Below are 21,307 nucleotides of genomic sequence, written 5' to 3'. Positions count from 1 at the left end.
GGATCCAGCGTAAAACAAGCTGTTTCACAGTTGTTGACAACTACAGTAAAAAGCTGGTCCTCTTAAATATCTTCTGCATTGTGACAGGTATTGCCAGTTAGCATCTTACCACAGAAAACAAATTAAATTGATGCAGATTTTGCCTGGGGTGATCGCTAGAACCAGTTGAGGTAAAAAGCTCTCTTTTTGATGTGGAAGTTGTCACCTGCTGGCATCCATATTGATTCTTCTCAGCTCTTTAAGATGCTTTGGAAAATGTCACACAGTAACAGTTGTGGGTGCTGCCCATCGCGGGGAGTGCTGGCTTTGTGCCGAGTGCTAGTCGCAGACAGAAAAACCGAGCTTCTTAGGTGGGAATGAGCTACGGCATTCCCCGAATGCATCTCCCAGCTGCCGTGTACAGACGCTCGCCGGCTCCTCGCAGGGCTGCGGGGCCTGGAGGGAGAAACGTGGGCAGGGAGCGCGGCCGCCCGCCTCTGAAGACAGATGCATGCTGTCCTCTGGTTCCGACAGAGCCTCTCTTCTGAGTGCGTGAGAAGTGCTTTGTGTCCTGAGAAAGGGTCTGAGGAAGGGTATGGGATTATGGTTTTAATATAGTAATGAAATTAAAATTGTGTAGGTGATGCTACCAGACCCAGGTGTTTTAATTCACAGTTCTGTTCCAAAAGTCACGGCCATAAAATTAACGTCAAGCTAAAATGAAATTAATGTAAAATTTTGCATTTACGTTTGCTTTCTCCACACGATCCTCAGCAGAAAGGCCATCCCCTGTCAGCGATGCTGCCCGGGCCCCGCAGGCGCTGACAGGCCTCACCGGGGCCTGCCCCGCTCTGCCCAGCCCGCCGCCTCCATTTCAGTGGCCCGCTGCCAGGGCTGCGCCTCATCGTCCCCATCCCCGTCCTCATCCTCGTCCTTGCCTGCTGGTCACTGGCCCGGCCTGGCCTGCTGCACTGCCCGTCCATGGAGCACGGGGCTGCGGCTGCCCTCCCCTCCCGTCCCGTCCCGTCCCGTCCCATCCCATCCTGAGCAGTGGCCCCGTGGCTGCAGAGCTCTGTGCTCCGGCTTTCTTTTGTTCTTGTTGTGTACCCTTCTGACCGGTGAGCATCTCAGATGTGCGGTCGGGAGGTAATTCATTTTTTCTGGTTGGGATGGGCTGTTACTGATGTCTGCACTGGGTCTGAGCAGCCAGGGACTCCCACTGGCCGCCGCTTTTGAACTCTATCCAGCTCAGATGACATGGGGCGCGATAAATCATCCGCAGTATTGGCAGCCACATCAAAAGCTCCTGCTTGGTGCTTTTAATACAGGCACGCAGATAATAACCTATTTAGTTGAGAAAGGTCTATCTTTTCTTGCCTTGTGGAAAACTGTAACGTCTTTCTCTTTCACCTGGATAGTTATTAGAGGTGAGCATGAAGAGAGGGATCATCTGTCACTCGAGTTCAGAGGAAAACTTGTTTAAAACTCTGTGTGCCCGGGGAAAATCTGCTATCCTCATTACTGGAGCATACCCTCAAGCAGGGCAATTACATGTTTGATCTACAATGACACGTACAATCAGTAGTTCCTGTGCTTTCAGTGAGATCTTTAATCTCCTTTCAGACCACCTTGCAAGCAGAGATGTTAACCTGCAAATCTACTCAAGCCGCAGATGAACTGAAAATCCTGTTAAAGTAGTATTGCAGGTGTAGACTAGATATTTTCAATGCTCATCTCAAACATTGGCTAGAGTGTTTTTTAATGGTTTTAATTTCAAAAGCAGTATTGAAATCAGATTTTGAAGGTTTCTGTGTTGCGTTCTGTAGGTATATTGTGAGGATACTTAATCTGGCATGTCATTGTTTCTTGAGGGCCACTATACATTATGAATTTACATGCATAGGATAAGGCAGCAAGTTTTCTGGTTATTTGTGTTATTAAAGGCATGAGGATGATAGAATTGTTTTAATTTAATTTAAATTTGAAGAAGCAGCTGTAATGTCTTGTTTGCTTGCTCTGGAAAGGAATATTTTAGCAGTGTACAGTGTAAACAAGTGTCGTGGTTTAACCCCAGCCGCCAACTAAGCACCACCCAGCCACTCGCTCGCTCCCCCCATGGGATGGGGGAGAGAATCAGGAGGGTAAAAGTGAGAAAACTTGTGGGTTGAGATAAAGACAGTTTAATAGGTGAAGCAAAAGCTGCGTGCACAAGCAAAACAAAACAAGGAATTCATTCACTGCTTCCCATGGCAGGCAGGTGTTCAGCCATCTCCAGGAAAGCAGGGCTCCATCACGCGTAACGGTGACTTGGGAAGACAAACCCCATCACTCCCAACGTCCCCCCCTTCCTTCTTCTTCCCCCAGCTTTATATGCTGAGCATGACGTCCTATGGTATGGAATGTCCCTTTGGGCAGTTGGGGTCAGCTGTCCCGGCTGTGTCCCCTCCCGACTCCTTGTGCACCCCCAGCCTGCTCACTGGTGGGGTGGGGTGAGAAGCAGAAAAGGCCCTGACTCTGTGTAAGCCCTGCTCAGCAATAACGAAAACATCTCTGTATTATCAACACTGTTTTCAGCACAAATCCAAAACACAGCCCCATAGTAGCTACTATGAAGAAAATTAACTCTATCCCAGCCAAAACCAGCACAACAAGCTACCAGGATGAACGCAAGGTTAGATCTAGCATCTTGGGAAACTTGAGAGGCCTTGGTCGTAAGAGAGGGGAAGATAGCTATGCTGATACAAAAAGGTTAGTCAAATTCAGTGAATGTAGATCACACAAAACGATGCCTTAGTACATAGAAAGAGTGTTCTTGCAGTTCTCGTCCCAGTTCCCAGTGTGGTGGTCCATTGCTGTAGATCATTTAGTGCCCTTGCCTTTGAACAGCAACTATGGCCAGGCTGCTGTCAAACACGCTCCTGGGGGTTCAGCATTGCCAGTGCAAGTCATCGTCAGGACAATGTAAGGGACAGCCATAATAAAATGCTCATATGAACAGTGGGCTATTCTTTATTTTGAAAAATTAAACTAAGCTGGAATCTGTAACAATCACAACATGCCTGCATACCAGTTTTTGTGCTAATTCATAGGTTGAATATCCTGCACTCTTGCTAGTTGGATATTGTGCTCCTTTTATGTAAGCTTATAGCCATTCTTTCCTTCTCCTGTTATCTGATACTGATGGAGTCGCATAAATCTGTGGATTTTTTTTCCTTCATGCTGTGAATTGCAGAGACAATGCTTTACTGAAATCGGTAAGGGTTCTGGTGCTGAATGCTTGTGGGCTGGATCCTGGAGGGTAGGAAGATTTGGTGCATATGTTATACAACAGTTTTGGTTCCTCAGGCTGGTGTCAGTGCTCATTTTTTAGACTGACGGAGAGTGGAGGATGGTCATTGTACTGGAGCTCTGCAGGGGGGAGTAATCCACTGCTGCCCTTCCTTTCCTCTGTATCGGTTCCACAGAAAGGCTCTCATGGTCAGCCAGTGAAACTAACTGCTGTCCAGCAATGCTGAACCGTGACTGCCATAATAAAAAATAAAACATGAGAAGAACCAAAAAGTTGAACGAACATAGCTTTATAAAATGTCAACAAAATTAGCTACAGAAACAGTAGTAGTTAAATATTGCAGCACAGATTCTTTTCCATTTTGTAAGTCTCTAGGCCTTGTAAATATTCTGGGCTTCCCACCCCCAGCTTTAAAAACTGACCTTGAAATTGGAGAATTTACGTTTAGAGTACTTTCTTTTGTAGATGGTTTCTGCTAAGTTGTCAGGATCTGAGTGAATCTATTCAATCCCAAATGCCAGTCTTACTACTCTACTTATAAAATAACCACACAGGTCAGAAATTCTTACAACCAGCTTTGATTGATCTAAGTAAGTGACTTGTGATTTCTCCCATGATATTGTTTGATCTGAAGCGAAGAAATATATTAGAAGACTCCTGCATGTACAGTTAAAAAAAAAAAGTTATGTTAAGAGTATGCAGAAACTGTTCTGTTTATGCATCTCCACAAAATTAGAATCAGGTGCCTTTAAATAAGGGATTTAACTCCCCTTGTTGTTTTGATATGAGCAGTTCATGTATTAAAAAACAACAACAAACAACAAACCAACCCTAATTGTATCTTCTCATACCCTACCAGTAACTCTGCCATGAAGCAATAGCTTTGATTAATGCGTGAGGTGCAAAAAGTTCGCAGAAAGCATGATTGAGGTTTGAATTTTAATTTGGAAAGCTTCACCTGTTTCCCCCTGAATATACCAACTCACCAGCAGCTTTGTTTTGCATTAATTAGTTTCTTGCTGAATGTGACCTATGCGGTTGAAAATACAGGTATTTGCAAATAGTTTGCCAACTGAGAAATCTTGTGAGGTTAAAGGATTCGTCTCCATGCTTCTGGAGCCACTACAGATTTTTTTTGGACAGAGTGACTTTTTTGTTGTTAAAACTCTGTTCTCTCCTAGCGCACACATCTCCTGAGTCTCTTGGCTCACAGAGGCCAATGCACTTGGGAGGATTTCATGTGTCTTGATGGGAACTGAGCATACTGGGCATGACGTGAATTCAAACCTGTGAGTTTTCCGAGATAAGCCTTTCCCTCAAGTTCTTTGCCTGATTAGATTCCTACTCTCAACTTCTGCCAAAATCAGCTGGGGTATTTCTATCGTCCTCTGCATACTTCGGGGTACGCTTGTATATGGTGGGTTGGAACTGAAAGTCCTAAACTTAGACTACCAAGTATGATAGTTTACAAATTACTACCTATAAGTGTGGTCATTGTGAATTGAGAGGACTTCACCACCAGGAGGCATGCCGGACCTGCTGGGCAGGAGGTAACAGCTCCTGGGGATAGCAAGTAGTTAAAATCCGTTTTAAAAAAGCACGACTCTTTATTTCTTTTATTTATCATAATGCCCTGGGTAAAGCTGCACTTCATCACACTGTAAGATTAACTAATAAAATGATGTGATCACAGTTCCTCTGATGCAAAAATGGCATGAATATATATATATGACTATAAATAGATTAATGATGTCATGTATCAGTGGGAATTGGAGTAGCATAATTGTTTAATAGCTGATACCATCTTTAACCACTCAACAATTACTAATTATAATTATCCAGTGTCTTAGGTAAAAATAAGTGAGTCCAAAGGGCGGTATGTTGTTACTTACAAATCTATAAGCCTACATAACCTATAGGTATAGTGCAGTGGTTAAAGGAAGATGTTCAGGGAGTTCATTAACAAGAATCTTAAAACTTACCTACCAGCCAACTGAAAACAAACAAAAAGCTGATGCATGCCATGGATAATTTTTCTTGTGATGAAGTAAGAATTTGTCATCTCATGAAGATGGCCCTGCACACTGGCCTTTAATTCATCTTTTAAGTAGTTGAAAAAACAAAGAGAACCCCCCCCACCAAAACAAACCAACCAACCCCCCTACCCTCCACCCAAACAAGCAGATACCTCTGGGTAAAAAGAAACAAGGCATGGTTGTTTGTTTCCAAGTTACAGATGAGAGTGTGTTTCTGAATTATATTATGTTTTATTTCCCAGTTATAATTAAATAAAAATTTTTAAAGTGGAATGCTTTAAAGTCATGTATGCTAGCTTTTCAGGTCTCAGCTGCAGCCTTTCTTCTGCCCAGCTGATAGGTTTTGCTCTCAATTTGTCAGCATTTGTAATTAGCCAGAGAACTTCATTACTTTCAGATGTTAGAAGGGTGAGTCACACTGTGCCTAATGTTATGCACACAAACCTACAGGGACTATTTAAAGGTAAGCATAGGTTTAGACCTTTTGTTTGGTGAGGCCTAATGTTGTTCTGTTCAATTAAATAGTTTTGAGGCTTATGATTGAAGACCAGCAGTAGCAGGATATGAGAGGTCTTACAAATGTAGGAATTCTTATATGGGTCTTTCTAAGTCAAGGTCAATACTAGAAAATCAGAGGTTTTCTGGGTTGAAATAGGAGGAGGAGAGAAGAGAAGATGCCTCTTCTACAGGTAAGAAAGCCTGAACACTATACTAGGATGTGCTTGTTCACAATATAGGAAGGAAGAACATTTTTAGCTAATGCATGTTATTTTACTTGCTGAACTTGCCATGGTGGGTTGCACAAAACAAAAAATACACTTTCCTGTGTAAGTTTAACTTATATTAGAAGGCTTTTCTACTATAGCAAACAGTTAGTAAACATATGGATTCTGGGACTGAGTATGCTAAATGAAGGAATGTTGGTGTTGGTTTTGTGGAGAACTTGCATCAATAAGTTGATTAAGAAGGCAGGGGAGAATGCTCACTTGATGTGCCTTTTTAAAACCTTCAGCTTTAAGTAATTGGATAATTTCTATCTTGAATGGCATCTGAAAAGTCATTTGGGAGGAGAAGACAGTGTGAAAGTATGATACAGATTAAAAAAGTGAAAAGTAGAGAGTTTAAACTTGTTGTTTTCTCTTTTTTCTCCATTTGTATGTTCAGCAGAGTGCGTCTCAATCATTTTCAAGTATGAAATGCCTAATTAAAAATAGTTAAAATTTAATTCTTGTACTGAGGTCATGAGGTTATAGCTAGATAATGATCTCTGCGTGTCTCTTCTGCTACTTCTGTCATAATAGTATTGTCCTGCTGCTTCTTTAACAGCAGGCAGTGACTGTTGTGTAGCTGTTGTCTTTCTGAGGCTCTTGTAATAGCTGTCTCCTGTGACAAAATTAAAAGAGAAATGATTGGCCTGCTTTGAACTCTGCTTTGAATGTGTTGTAGTTCAACATTTAAACAACGGTAAAGCTATGTTCTTTATTAGATTTTACATGTTTGTTTTGTGTTCTGGTTTAAAATGGATCACCACAGGGAAAATCAAGGTCTCTTCCAAATACAACTTTACAAACATCTCAAGATGAGATTTCTGAAGTCTGTGTTGTTCACTTATGTTCTAGCATTGAATAATATTGTGCAGTTTCTTTTTCTGTGTCCTACAAAATAGTTGTCCAGATTGTGTTTAACCTAGTACTTGTACAGAAAAGTATACACACTGTTATACAAACCAAACATAGCTCTGCAATTAAAAAAATGGATGTTTTTGTTTTTAACTGTAATGATAGAAATGTCTAAAGTCTGATAAATTGTATAAATAAGTTCAGTGTAACGCTGGGCCACAATTCAAATATCTTGTGTCTTGGAGAGGTGACCTTGATAATATGTGAAGTGGGATGTACGGGAGCGTACATTACTGAACTCTCATTAACACTGATGCGATCATCTGTATAATTCCCAATAAACTCAGTAGAGGCGGTGGTTAAAAGCCTGTGCTTCTTGTATCATGCTATTGACTTGCTGATTACAAGGAAAGGTGGGAATTTTGAATTAATTATATGACTAAAGGTATTTCTAGAACATTTTGAGCTTTGTTTCAGTGGGGTGGCTCTGAGCTATGGATGTATTGGCAAGTGCATAGATCTAGGTTCCTTGGGCCCAGAAGTTCCGAAGAACTTGTTTTTATCACTAGAGTGAATTCCACTCCAATTCCATGAATCCAGAGTCCAATCTGATATGTCCATAGAAGTTTATAGACTTATATTTGTAATAGCATTTATTAATTATAATACTTTTTTGGTGGTTGCCATTACTTTGTCTAAACCAGGTGTGAAATGGGGTTTTGCCCCATCGGTGGCTTTAACTTCCCCTGTGTGAGTGGGCTCCGTCAGCGCTGACTTCCATGGATGTTTATCGGGGTGAGGGGGAAACGGAGGAGGAAACGCCATCATTATGCCAGCTCTTCTGGAAGAGCTTGCTGATCCTGGGCTTAATGAATGAGATCGGGCACCCTTCAGCAGTGCTAGATGGAACACAAGATTTTTGTATTGGCATATAAGTAAGGCAAGAACGGACTGGTGGAGGACAGAGCGTTTCCTTACTGGTTTCCTAAGTGACTGCTATTATGTTTCATTTGTTTTGGAAACGTGCTGTATATTTCAGACTTAACTGTATGTTTCTGTTGGTTTGTGTCAGAACCATAAGTCAGTTCAAATGACCTTTTCATTACTGAATGTAATATACTCTCCAAGGATGAATGTTGCAAACTCTTCCAAAACACAGTTTTCCTCCATAAAAACCTCTTATAGAATATCAGACTGCTGTGCTAGAAGTCAAGAAATCCGATGCTTTCATACAGATCAAAATGCAATAAACCTACATTTATTTACCCTACACCTTACTCCCATTTCGTGTCTCCCTGCTGCTGTCGGCATAACCCTTAATGCAAATTCCCGTCCTTTTGGGGAGCAGCAGGGAAGGTGCGGTGTGCCGGGACAGGCGCTGCATGGCTGCCGGGAGCGCTGCAGCAGCTCCTTGGTGCTGGCACCGGCACCGTGGGGCAGAGGGCAGGGGGATAGCATGGCTCTCCTCGCCTGCAGCCCTTGCCCAGCTGCTGGGAACGTTGCTGCGGGTGAGGCTTCTGGGGCTGGGTGGCATTTCCATGGGCAGGAGGTGCTGCAGGGTCCACTGGGATGCCTGGGGCAAGCAGGGATCCTCTGGTGAGGAGTCAGGCTCTGGGATTTGGGATCCCTTGCATTTGGCCCAGGATAACCTGGCTTTATTTATTAGTTTTCTATTAGGGATGTGGAATAGAGAGAGCATTTGGAAGGAACTGGACAGCCACTAAAATAAATATTCTTTTCTGTTTGTTCCTTGGCTTGCATTTAGAAATTAAATGGTGATGCATTAAGAATCTAAAACTTTGACTGTCTTACTAAGTCTTTAATTGAATACAGTTAAAAAAACAAAAGCATTACTTCCTTTTTTTTTGTTGCACTAGGAAAAAATAATGAATTTAAAGAGGCTGGCTATATTTAACACTGTATATGAATCGGAACAGTCTAAATATGTGGTTTTACTTTTTTTACTAAAAAAAAAATTAAGTCTGTCATTCAATCAGTAGCTAAATTATATTTACTAACCTGACACAGACAAATTTCAGATGATCAATATGGCATTTTTTTAAAGGCATGTCTTCACTCACAATGCAGCCTATAAACCGTAAGCCTGCTGGGCAGATATTCAATATTTTGTTTTTCCATTTCATGTTGTGTCAGTTTTATATTTCACAAGAGTAACCACTGCTAAGGAACCCTTCATCCTGGGAGCCTGGATCGCTGGTGGAATGAGGAAAGGCAGGACCTGGGTGCGAAGGCAGGGCGTCTGGTTGGGGGCGGATGGGCAGTGGGGAAGGGTCTGGAATGGGAACTTACAGGAGAGAGTAAGGGGGTTCCTCCACCCTGTGCACATCTTTCAGTGGCGGGTAGATGCTTTTTTTTGACACAGGGAGGAAGGGATTGAGTTGTGTGTTTAAAAAGCTGTGAAGATGATGGAGGGTGAAGGAAGAACTAGGCAAAACTGTGCCTTCAAGAGCGGGAGATGGGAGCAGAACAATTAACAAGCGAGAAGTGCAATAGCAGCAGAATACCATACTTGCTCAGTCGCTGTTTTAACTTTCCCAGAAATGTTGAAATGGATGTTCCTGGGCTTGGCTCCCTCTCATCTGTGCTCAGGGCTGCTCAGTCCCGAGGTCTGGCATGTTCAAAGGCCCGCCTGCCTCCTGCAGGGAAGCAGCGCTCATGGCCAAACCACCGCTTCCAGGCTGGAGGGGATCCGGGAGCTCTGCAGCTCGCCTCGCCGCTGAGGGGCCAGCGAACAGGCGAGGGCAGGGCCGTGGCGTCTTCTCCGGGTTTCAGTACTGCCACCGGCAAACTTGCCATATTGTGCTTTTGTGATACAGGTTAACTACTGAATATATGTCCACACTACAAATTGCAGGTGCTTGTGAAGGCTTTTAAATGGTGTCTTCAAGAATCCAAATTTAAAAATCCTATTCACTTTCTAAAAGCTTTGTTCCTTTTTGCCACGTGTAATGGTGCGTATTTCTCAGCCCTGAGAAACAAAGGCTGTAAGATTAGTTAACGTGAACGGAGGGATAAGTCATACGTGCAAGGGTCTGCTTCAAAAGCACTCACGGGTTCCCTGTGTGTGACAGTTCAGCGTGGTTCTTCAGATGCACGTGGCGTGCAGAGGGGATGAGGAAGACACCCACACATCTGAGCTTTGCCAAGAGCCTGGCCAAAACAGCACAGCTGCTGTCCCAGTGTCAGCAGGCAACAGGAGGAGTTAGTAAATGCCTGGTAACTCTTTGCTTTGCACTGCTTTAGTTATAGGCACAACAGAGACTTTAAGCTCTGTGTAGGAAAAGAAATACAAATTGCACTTCGTCCTGTTCCAGTGACAGTCAACAGTAAACTCAGTATGAGTAGAAATGCACTTATTATTTTACTTCCAAATGAATAGCACTTTGCTTTACTATTGGCCTTTTTTCCCCTCCCTAGTAAATCTTTCATAAATGGTGAACGTAGTTTTTCATTACTGGTTTCTTTTGGTTTTTAGCATTCTGTGGCTAAACCCATTTTTTAAAAGGAAAAAAATTGGATGATGAAGGTTATAGACTCCATCTAGATTATGGAATCTTACAATTCTTTAAAATTATTTTAGCGCCTTATCTTAAATCTGGTTAGTAGCTTGCGTTTCTGAAACAAGCTATACTATGCTTTGCCACATGTCCCGCTCAAGGTAGTTCAGTGCTGATGCCAGCCACTGAGAGGTTTTATTGTGCTTGAGTAGGAAAGGTTACTTACTGGTGCTGTCACGAGGAGGCCTTTGTACGAGGGGGATGTGTGGGCTTCTTGTTTCCGTAAGAACTTCCCTGCTTATCTGAGGCTTTCTGATGATGAAGCAGTGCCCATTTAGTGACGACTCGGTGGCGGCTGCCAGGTCCCAGGGGCAGCATCCCCGGCACTGCCGCCGGCAGGAGCTGTCTGCTGCAGCCCAGACCCCACCGCGGGCACGGGGCCCCTGCGTTTGCCACCCAGTGCTTGGCAGCGAGCGCTGCTGGCCGGCAGACCTGCGCTGCCCTTTGCTTTCAGTGAAGGCTTGACTTACCTCCCAGTGGGCTGTTCTGCTGCTATGAGAGGCTCTTGAAAGAGCCAGCTTGGCTCAAAAATCCACGTCAGCGCAGTTTTGTATGAGAGAAACTCCGAAAAGCTTTTCAGTCAGCATGGTTGACTCTTGTGTGACAAGTTTGTCGTTTACTGCTGGTCTCCTTTGGATCCGGCAGCAGCACTCTCGGCTGTTAGCTGGCTCCTGCCCCTTTGCTTCCGTGCTCCTGGCAGTGGAGGAAGGACCACGCCAACGGCTGCTCTTGCTCTCTGGGGTCTGTGCTTCCCAGCACTGGTGTGCAGCCTCGGCTCAGAACTGCAGCCCGAGTGGGCTATGGGAGTCTAACCTCTCAGGTTTGCTTTTGTGCTGGAACAGCGAGCGGTGCGTGCTGCCGACTCGGGCAGTGTCCCGGCACGCGGTGCTCCCGGGGCCTCTGCCAGAGGCACGGAGCCGTGGCTTCACCGGGGGTGGCGGGTAGATGGCTGCATGGGGCATCTTCAGACAGCGGCAGGTGACTGACGTGGAGTCAAGTACCCAGCGCAGGAGAAGCGGGCGCTGGCAGCGTGGCTGGTCCTGGTGCCTGGACGCAGGCAGTTGTGTCTCTTGTGGTGGTGTTTGTTGCTTCCCAACAAAGGAAGGGTATCAAAGGGCTGTTTTGGCTGGCCATAAGGAGGTATCTGTAGGTAAAACATATCACTGCTATACAAATAACCTTTTACTTGGATCAGGACATTGGCATTAGCTCTGTTTTTGAATGACTGAAACAAGTAACTGTTAAATAGTTAGACCAATAAAGATTTTAATGCCTGTCTTGGGTAAAACTACAGCAGATTGTGAACACTAGCTGAAAGTTTTTTCTATTAAAAGCTAGTAACTCTCTATTAAAAGCTAGTAAATGTTTGCTTTCCACAACAGTAAGCTTAATACTGTAATTTTTATATGAAGAAAATTGTTGAATCAAGCTGAAAGGAATGTGCCCTTAATTCTTTCAGCAGTTCTTAAGCCACATGCTCAACAGCTCTGTTCAGAAACCTGAGCAATGTTTTTCTTATTTCTGCAACAACATTCGCCTCTCATTTTCATGCTTTCCAGCGTTTTTCTTGGTATGAAGAGAAAATGCCTTTTTTTCCTCAATGCTGTCTTAGGGCTGATGGTACTTGGATAATACACATGAACAAATTATTTCCCAAGCAAGCTTAGCTCTCTGTAACATGATATAACATGGGCTTGTATTGTAGTTATAAGCTGGAAACCTGTTGCCATAAACTGGTCTTCATCAAAAGGCCCAAATGATACTACTTTGTCATGCTAAGCTATTTCTCTGTCAGCCCAAAGCCAGTATTAATTTCTGAAATTAAACAGTCATCTCTGGCTGAAGTTTAAACACTTTCTGGCATATTTATAAAGTCTTGTTTATGTTCAAAGCACTTGAAAAAACAAATCTGTAAATACCAGATTTACTTCAAATAAATATTACATTTAGTCACAGAAGATTTTTGTCTTAATTTGCGAACATTTTGCACATTTCTTCCTTTGTTTCATAACGGAGAATAAAGGCACTAGTTACACATTGTGAATGGCGAGTATGAAGTTTTACAGCAGCTTCACTTTACTATTCCTTTTTTCTCTGTGCTTTGACTTCCATTTGCACACAGGGTGGTATACAGTGCTGCGCTTGTAGCAGCCTGTAAGTAATACTTACCTTTTTTTCTCCTTCAGACAGAGGCCATGTCCCTTAGAGCAGCCGAGGAAGGCAAGTTACCCACTCAATGTTGAAAGCAGAGGATAGATGGAATAACCCAAGACTGTACCTGGCCAAAATCATCAGTTTTCCGGCATTTGAACTAAAGCAGTCTTTCCTTTTCTTGAAAATACTTTCAAGATTCTTTTCTCACTGAAAGGAAAGAATGAAAAAGAGGACAACTTGGCTTTTTTCTTTTTTAAAAGACTCAGTTCACTTCTGAATCCTTCCAAAAAAAACCCATCCTGGAAAAACATTTTCTGACATTGAGATTAGCCAAGACCAGAGAGTCATTGTCTGGAAGTACTTAGCTGTAAATTCATATGCTCTTGGCTTCTGGCTTGTTTTATCTACTGCGTGTTTAGCAGATAACCTTTGGCTTTGTTCTGTTTTTGTTTACAATGTGAAGTCCAAAGTGACTTCACTAGAAGGATATTAGACAGTTCTGAGAGCAAAATCATGCATGTCGGGCAAAACTGGAGGCTTCTGTGCCCCATTCATCCTGTGATAGCATGAAGCATAATTAAAAAATAACATTTTATTCTAATTCGGTTCTTGTGTCAATCCCAGAGTAGTATCAAGCATCTGTGAGTCTCTTTCACTGGGAGCTGCGGTGTTGGGGGTTTCACTTTGGGAGCATGCTGTGGGCTGTCTGCAGCGTGCCACTGCTCAGACAGCAAGGATGTCGGGGACGAGGTGGTGAAGCCCATGAGACCTTGTGACAGTTCATCCCGCAGTCTCAAACTGCCCTGAGAAAGCTGCTGCTCTCACAGCTGGGCTTTGACCTTGGCGTGCCAGCCCCGAGGGGACGGCGGGTCCCTTCAGCCGAAACCTTCAGCTGCTTTCCCGGGGCTGTGCTCACTCGTGGTGGCTTGACATTTGGACACCCAACCGGTGTCTTACCAGGAAAATCACTGAGCTGCTGGTGCTGCTTTTTAAGCAATGGAAAAATGCCTGCTCTCGGGGAGCAATGCCTACAGCAGCTCAGAGAGGAGCCTTGTTCTACAGTCTCAGTTTGAGGACAATTTTTTTTTGGGGGGGTGGGAAAGTCTGAGCCCAGAAGGGCAGCAGCAGTTTTTCTTTTTGAACGAAAACTGAAGAGAATGTTCAGAAAACTGAAAGCAAGTTAAATGTATGGAGATGTGAGCTGGGACAGGAGGTTAAATGGTTGTGAAACAGGAAGGGGAAAGCCTGCAGTCTCCACAACTGCATGTATGTGCACGTAAACACTTTCTGGCTTTCACAACTTTGAGCTCCGCTTACTTTGATGTTCTTGAAGCCCACAAGATTATCTCACCTGGTGGTAGTAAAACTACATTGACTTACAAAGGGTTTCATTGCTGCATTGAGGAGTGGCACTACCGACACTTTGTTCACAAGCGAAATTTTGATAATGGTCTTCCAGATGCGTAAACCCAAAGTTAATAAACCCTTCTGAAGGGGACTAAGCCTTTTACAGCTTGTTTCACAGCGCTGCAGAAAACTGATAGAAGGCTGAGGCCAGCGTGTTCACAAAACACTGCTGAGAGCACACACTGGTGTAAATTCACCTGCGTTTCCTCGTAGCTGCTCTGCCTGGATCTCTCTGGTCTGGACACTTGTAGGTAAACATGTCTTGCTGCTCGGAGGAGAAGAGGTAGCAGTGTGCCTGAGCGAGTAACAAGCTGCCCTTCACACATGTCACTGCGTATGGTACAGCCACTGGCAGGAAGACCGAGTCTGCTTTTTCTGTACCTACGTTTTGATAACACCTCAAATGGAGATTTGATTTCACAGCAGATAAGGTTCTCGCCTGCCTTTTGCCAGGCGGACTCTACTGCCAACACGTCAGCATGGCACAGTTTTTTATCAAAACTCTTCTTTTGTGGATTATTTGGATTTTGTGACAGAAACTGTTCTCGAATTCATGTAATCTTTTAATGACTTCTTCACTGAAAAATGGTTAAAAATTTGCTTGGTTTAAAACAAAGCAGTTGAACACAATTGTTTGCTCAACCCAAACCAAAACTTTTTTACTCTCACATATTGAAAATTGTGGAGCACTGCAGTAATCCATGATTGACTAGCGTTTGTGCCAAGCTCTGTGAAGCTCAGGTTGCCTCCAGGGGAGGCAAGAGGGAATACAGTCATTCCTAAGCAGGCTGCTCTGACGTAAGAGATGCACTCCTCTTGTTCTCACCCATCTCTACTATAAAAAGAATAAGAAACATCTGGCAGAGAGGCCAAACAGATCAAATCTTTTAAATGCAGATGCTTTGGAAAGTGGTGTAAAAATATGGAGCTTATATTTTCTTTGTCGTTGAAACATATTACACTTTCCCTTATGCTGAGCCTCTGCTCCACGAGACATTCTTTTATGGATGGTCTTTTGTTGGCTTTTCCCTTTCCCCTCATAATTTTGGTTCAGGTCTTCTAAAACAAAGTAAGTGTGCCATACTGCTTCTTCTGCTCTTTCTGGAGACTTTTCCCTTGTGAATACGTATAGAAAATACCTGGTTGGTTGTGTATGAGCTGGATTTAATTTCTAGGTCATAATAAGTTAAGGATGAGGGACCAAATTCTGATCCAGTGATGACATAGGTAAACTCCCACTGGTTTCCAAGGATTCAGAATTGGCTGTAGAGGACTTAGTTTTGCAAATCCAAGTGCCTCTGACAAACACATTTGGCTCACTTTCTGCCAGCACTCCATTTTTTTTTTTCCCCAGTTCAGATGTTTGAGTGCTCTCTGTCTTGAGAGACTGAAAGTGTCTGGATACATTTGAGGGTATAAATGAAATTAAATATATCTAGCAAACACCATCAACTCCAGTCAGCTGGAGGTGCCTTATAAAGAGCTCATACCCTTATCTCAGCCAGCTCTGCTCCTCTGTTCTCTCCTGACTGTGGGAGGTTGCAGGCTTATTGTGCAAGCTCCCCATAGCTGCCACCTTTATAGCATGGCTTTCCCTAACTTTCACAGCCCTGTGCAAGGGCTTACCACCGCTTAACTTGGTGCTTGGGGTGCCACAGGTGATGCTGAAATGGCATCTAGATTTTTTTTTTGTGGCACTTAAATTTATGGTGGGTAGAAATGCTTGGAGATGAAACCCTGTGTTATTTCATACAGATAAATGACTTTTGAAGCAAGAGAAGTACTCTAATTTTAGTGGCACGTGTCTGTAATGAGCAGTGTAAAAAATAGTTGGAGCCAGTACCTGCCCTGAAGGTCTTGCAGTGCAAGTATTGAACTAGTGTATTTGTTGATATTGAGATAAGCAGTGTGTGTGCAACAATTTTTACAATTTTATTCCATGTATTTAAAAGACAGTACAATATATCCTCATGGTTCTAAGAGGAACAGTAACCTCAGGAAAACTTGCTTTCAGCAGCTGGAGTATAGGAGTGATACAAGGTGGAAAAACATGAAAACATCTACAAGACGGTTTTGCTTATTAGGTTCTGAGAAGCCTATCATGTTTGATTCTAGGGAAGTATTGTGTCGCAAAGTGTCTGTCACTCACCGTGCTCGATATAAATTTTGGGCTTGCAAAATCATCGCGTTGATTTTGCAGGGTATATCACAAAACTGATGTCAATTTAGTGGTCCTAGAAATTAAACAAAGGAAAATGTGAGCAAGACAATGACTCCTTCAAGTGTTTGCTTCAGAAACTTCAGACTAATCAAAGAAGATAAAGATCTTAATGAAAAAAGTATATAAAGTGACTTCACTATTTTTCTAATAAATCACTGTAGGCAAGAGACAGTTCTGTAACAGGGAGGCTGAAGCGGCATGATTTATTGGCTCAGCTAAACAAGTACGCATGGACTAAGACCCCAGGTCTGTGGCTGGAAACTTCAAAGCAAACTGTGTTGTGGGGAAGGAACTCGGCAGGCGAGGTTCCCTGCGGACCTGTTACCGAATGAGTAATGCAGCTGTAAATTACCGACAGGTTGTCATGCAGGCCTTACAGTGAGAGTCCGAGTGAGAAATTTTTATTGAAGCATAAACGGGATTTTTAAACAACTTTCAGGATCACTAGTATTTAAAATCATATCACCGTTATTAGCAATAAGGTTATAAAAAGGTAGAAATAAGTTTTAACAGAGTGTAGAAATTTAGCATTTAAAAAGGATCTGGCTTCAAGTGAGACTTGAGGTTTCTTTGAGAGTGGCACTCGTTTTTCTGCTTAAAAATCCCTGCTCTGCAGGATGGATCCAAGTGTGCCATGCAAATGCCATTGGCTTTGTTCCAGTTAAGCTCAGCCTTCCTACAGTTTGATTTCTTTGCTTTCTGTGCAGTGCATAGAGGTGGGTGACACGTTTAACCAGCTCAGCAGAACTGCTGGATTCAGGACACATTACTCAAAAATTTAGTTCATTGGGTAGAATCAGATTCAGCTTTCTTTCAAAACCTTACTGTTTTACACCTTGTTTTGCTCATGTAGGAAAACATGTTTGATATACAGAGTTGATGAGTTTGAGAATAGTTGGTCAGGAACTGTTTGAATGTGCAAATGTCTGATTTCATGTGCAATACCAGAATAGTATCCTAAATCAGATATGCAAGCGCAAAGATTTTTGCACTGAAAGTTTCACAAATCTGTTCCTTCAAATAATGTGTGTTCAGTAGCTCTGAACAGGACTGTGGGATGCCTCTATGGAGGGAATGTTTTAGCTTCATTTCCTTTCTGAACTGGCTTGACAAGTGAATGTGGAAATTTCCACTGTCTTTCTGGATGTACACACTGTTCTTCTTCATTATTTTTCTATTCACCAATATTACACGCTGTAGTTTTGTGTTAAAACTGAAACACTGCACAGAAGCAACAGTCAGCAGGGAATTCAGGAATGCTGAACATAACATACTTGTTAAGCCATTGCACTGAGAAGTTTGACTCCTCTCATTTAGGCCTCCTCCCATCTACTTTCCTAGGCATCTCACACTGTTCTGTGCTGTTTTTTCTGTAGTTTCCTGTTTTTTCACCGTAGTTTCTGTGGTAACTGCCATGTACGTGGCAGGCAGCACTTAAATTTCATATGCAAGATCCATTGCCTAAATCACATCAGCTTGTGATAACAATTTTGAAACTTAAACTGACTGTAAACAGTTAGAGATCAAAATATCTATTTTATATACGTGTATGTTGAGTTCAAAACACCTTAATTCGTTGATCTCAAAGTAGCTCAGGTGATTTTAGTAATGCTTTGAAGATGGAAACAATACTCAGTGATTGGCATGTATCAGAATTACTGCAGGTACTACAAATCAATGTCTTTCACTATTCATCTGCTCTAATCAAACTTCAGATGGCAGCTATGGCACGTTGGATAAGACATACAGAAATGATATCTAGGAAAAACATAGTTGTTTTCTCTGTGAAACATGTCAAGGTTTCATTTCCCTGCCAGTTTGGTGATAATGGGGATTTTTGTTTGTGTATGAACCATACTCTTTAATGCTTTAACATTTTCACTGTATTGGTGAATGTTTATTGTGTGCACCAGCATCAATCCATCTCCATCGTGCTTTCGCAATGATTGCCAGTTGATTGCTAGTGTCTTGTATAAAACAACTATCTAGATAAATACAGGGAAAAGTATATTTAAAGTGCATTCAGAACTAAAGAGGCTTTTAACAAACCATGAAAACTGCATGTCAGCTTGAGGAAAGCTGTGCTTTGTGCCAAACTGACGGGCAGGAGAGCGAAGTGGAGGGAGTAAATAGCCGCCTTCCCTTTCTTTCTGATCTCGTACAGTTTGGATCAGTATGTCTCTTTTCCTTGGTGCTTTAATGGATTTGGTCATGTGGATAAACTCTGATAACTTGCTCCTTTCGGTGTGTGCTTAGGCCCCCAGTCAGCATGACGCTAGGGGACAATCCAAGCACAATTTGTGGTATCTACATCAAATTTCCCTGGAATTGAACATAGAGTATGTAGCTGTAGCCTGGAGATAAAGCTCTTCCACAATTTCTTACGTTCACACGTGGTTTATAGTTGATACTTACGTGTTAAGTCTGAGATAAGATGAAGTTAAGCCAGGTTAAGGATGTGTCTGCACAAGGCAGCAGTGCAATCTGCCGGACTTGCGGTCGCGTGTATCTGCTCCCTGACGCCGTCCTGCTGAGCAAGGGGGGTGAGCTCCGACCTGCCTGCCTTGCCGTGCCGGGACGCTGCAGAACAGGGCTCCGGGCAGTGACCCGGCGGGATGGATTACAAATAGGTGCAAATGGGGAAACTTTTAAGTGTGGCTGAAAGAAATACAGTGTCATCAGTTGCAGACTAGAAACAAGGACTGTGGTAGGAATGTTTTTGGATCAAGTTGTTTAAGTGTTCCTGGAAATTGTTAGTTTGGCTAAAAGGTCATTTATTAAGTTCAAAAATGAGAGGTGTAGAGAAACATAGTGTATGCCTTAAACATGATTATATCATATTTTTCTTTTTGAAAAAAATGCTATTAAGTAGACTATGTAAGTGACTTTTTTTCTGAGAAGCTAACACTTGGCACTCCGCTGCCTTCTACCCTGTAAAAGTGCTAGAACTCAGTTTGTGTTGATGTCAGTGGTAATATACTGTTGTATCCTGTACCATTTCCTGAAGATAAATTGGTAATAAAATATGGCTGTAACCCTCCTTGCCTGCACTGAAATGAGTGATGTTTCAAGGGACAGCTAAAGCCGTGCTCACGCGCTGCCGTGCGTGCTGGGTGCCTGCAGTAGTGACTGTGCACGATCAGCGTTTTAAGGAATGGATGACTTGAACATTGACGGTAGAGGCTTGTGTTTTTTCTGCTGAGTATGAATCTCTCAAGACTTGGACTGTTTCATCCAAAACCATGTCAATGAAATTCTTTTCTATCCATTACTAAAATTCTTCCCAACATTCTCACTTAAAGGTATTTAATTATCTTATGAGAAACAACTGCTGAATTGCCACAAAAATGCATGCAACCATTAAAACCAGTGTGTGAGCTTGTTAGTGATGGGATCCCGTTTTATGTGCACTGTGAAGTGAGGCATTGCTCTAGCTTATCCTGGTATACTAGCAATGCTTTTTTTGAGTACTTGATTACTGACTGCCTCCAAACTACACTTCATTCCAACCACAGTTAGTGCTGCAAAGGCAAGATGCCATCTGTAGCAATGTTTGGGCAATTGGACTCAACTGAAGGAAGGATTTCCACCCCTGACCCCCCTTCTTTTCACACATCTCAGTAGCTCATTCTTCTAGGCATTGCAGTAAAGGAGCATGTGATTTGCATAAATTGAAAACACTACTCTGCTTTATGAAGGTACTGGTCTCGCCAGTAGTTTCAAACCTGTCAAACTGAGGTTCTACAGAAATATAAAAATGATACAATATTGTAGGGGTTGATGGACATCTTCTACGGTTATCTATAGGAAAGGTGGTAATTCTTCATTTTCCTGCTGAAGTCCTTATTTTCCTGTTAGATCTTTAGGAGCACTCCGTGTGAAGTCATTCTTGCCGCAATTATTCTAAGTGTACAAATGGGAAGTGCTACAGCTTCAGCTGAAATTGTGGCCACACAGCCTGTTCGTTACGTCAGTATTGCACTTCTAGTTATGCCAGTACAGTTTCCTCATGCAGGTAGCTCCTCAACCAGCTTGAAGAGTCATGTATTATCACTTTACAAGACACTTGAAGACTTCATCTTGATGACTTTACTGCTTTAGTTTGCAAGAAAAATGTGCTTTTTCTCCTTTCCACTGCTCCCTCTTCTCTTCCCCCCAAGGCTTTTGGGAATTAGCTGTTGGGAATACAAAACTATTATATGAATGTCATTCTCTCTACTGAAGGGAGTTATTAACCTAGAATTGCAATATACCAACAAAATGTTCTCAGATATTGGATGATTGTTCTCATAGCTAGGAATAAGGTAACAGGACTCTTGCCCATCTTGGCTTGAATACTGATGTCTGGCTGAGCTCTCTGTGAGGAGGCATTAAACATTTTTATGAAATCTGACAGCTCTCACATTCCTTCACTTAGGTGTATGCTGCTGTAGTAACTCTAGAAGCTGCTGTGCACACTTCTTATTTCTGGTGGACTTGGCTATTACTACTGTGCTTATATTTAATAACACTTTGTACCATGAAATATTCTGTGATCTGTCTAGATAACTATCAACTCTATTTCTTATGACACGTCTTGCTAATATGCCTAGGCTCAAGGAAACCTTTGCCTATTTGGTTGATACTCAATTGGTAATGTCTTTCGTCGTTCTGTGTTTCTGTTGCTCAAGGTACGTTGCTCAAGCTTACTAGCAGCAATGCAGCACTCAGGCTTTTGAGTCGTAGCACTGCTAACAAATACTTGTTTTCATTGGAAAATTTTTTAATGTGACCTTGTTTAACGTGACAAATCTTTTAATATATGCTTGAAAAGCCATTTCTCTCTAAATTTGCCTGGTGGTATTGACACAAGGTGAGGTAGAAGGGAGTGGAGAAGAGCAGGTCAAGGAGTGGGCTGAAGGAGCTGGAGGACTTGTGCTGGTTCCCCAGACCTTCTCCACATCCGTGGTCTGGTCTGTGTCCACATCTGCCCAGGCTTCACTTTTTTTTCCACAGCTAGCACAAACCTTCATAGGGTTTGAAAG

The 21,307-nt window shown here is 42.7% G+C and overlaps 1 protein-coding gene across 2 annotated transcripts in view; it reads left to right on the top strand.

Annotated features, from left to right (window-relative positions):
- Positions 1–5,806: 5,806 nt before the first annotated feature.
- Positions 5,807–21,307, top strand: part of AADAC (arylacetamide deacetylase) — a 48,648-nt gene continuing 33,147 nt past the window's right edge. For both annotated transcript variants that reach the window (XM_050902510.1, XM_050902511.1), the window contains exon 1: positions 5,807–5,993. In XM_050902510.1, the coding sequence (XP_050758467.1) occupies positions 5,979–5,993 (15 nt within the window). In that variant the 5' untranslated portion in view covers positions 5,807–5,978. The remainder of the gene's footprint in view (positions 5,994–21,307) is intronic.

Source organism: Gymnogyps californianus, chromosome 10 (assembly GCF_018139145.2).
Source record: "Gymnogyps californianus isolate 813 chromosome 10, ASM1813914v2, whole genome shotgun sequence".
Lineage (NCBI taxonomy): Eukaryota > Metazoa > Chordata > Aves > Accipitriformes > Cathartidae > Gymnogyps > Gymnogyps californianus.
This window is presented reverse-complemented; position numbering and strand designations above follow the sequence as displayed.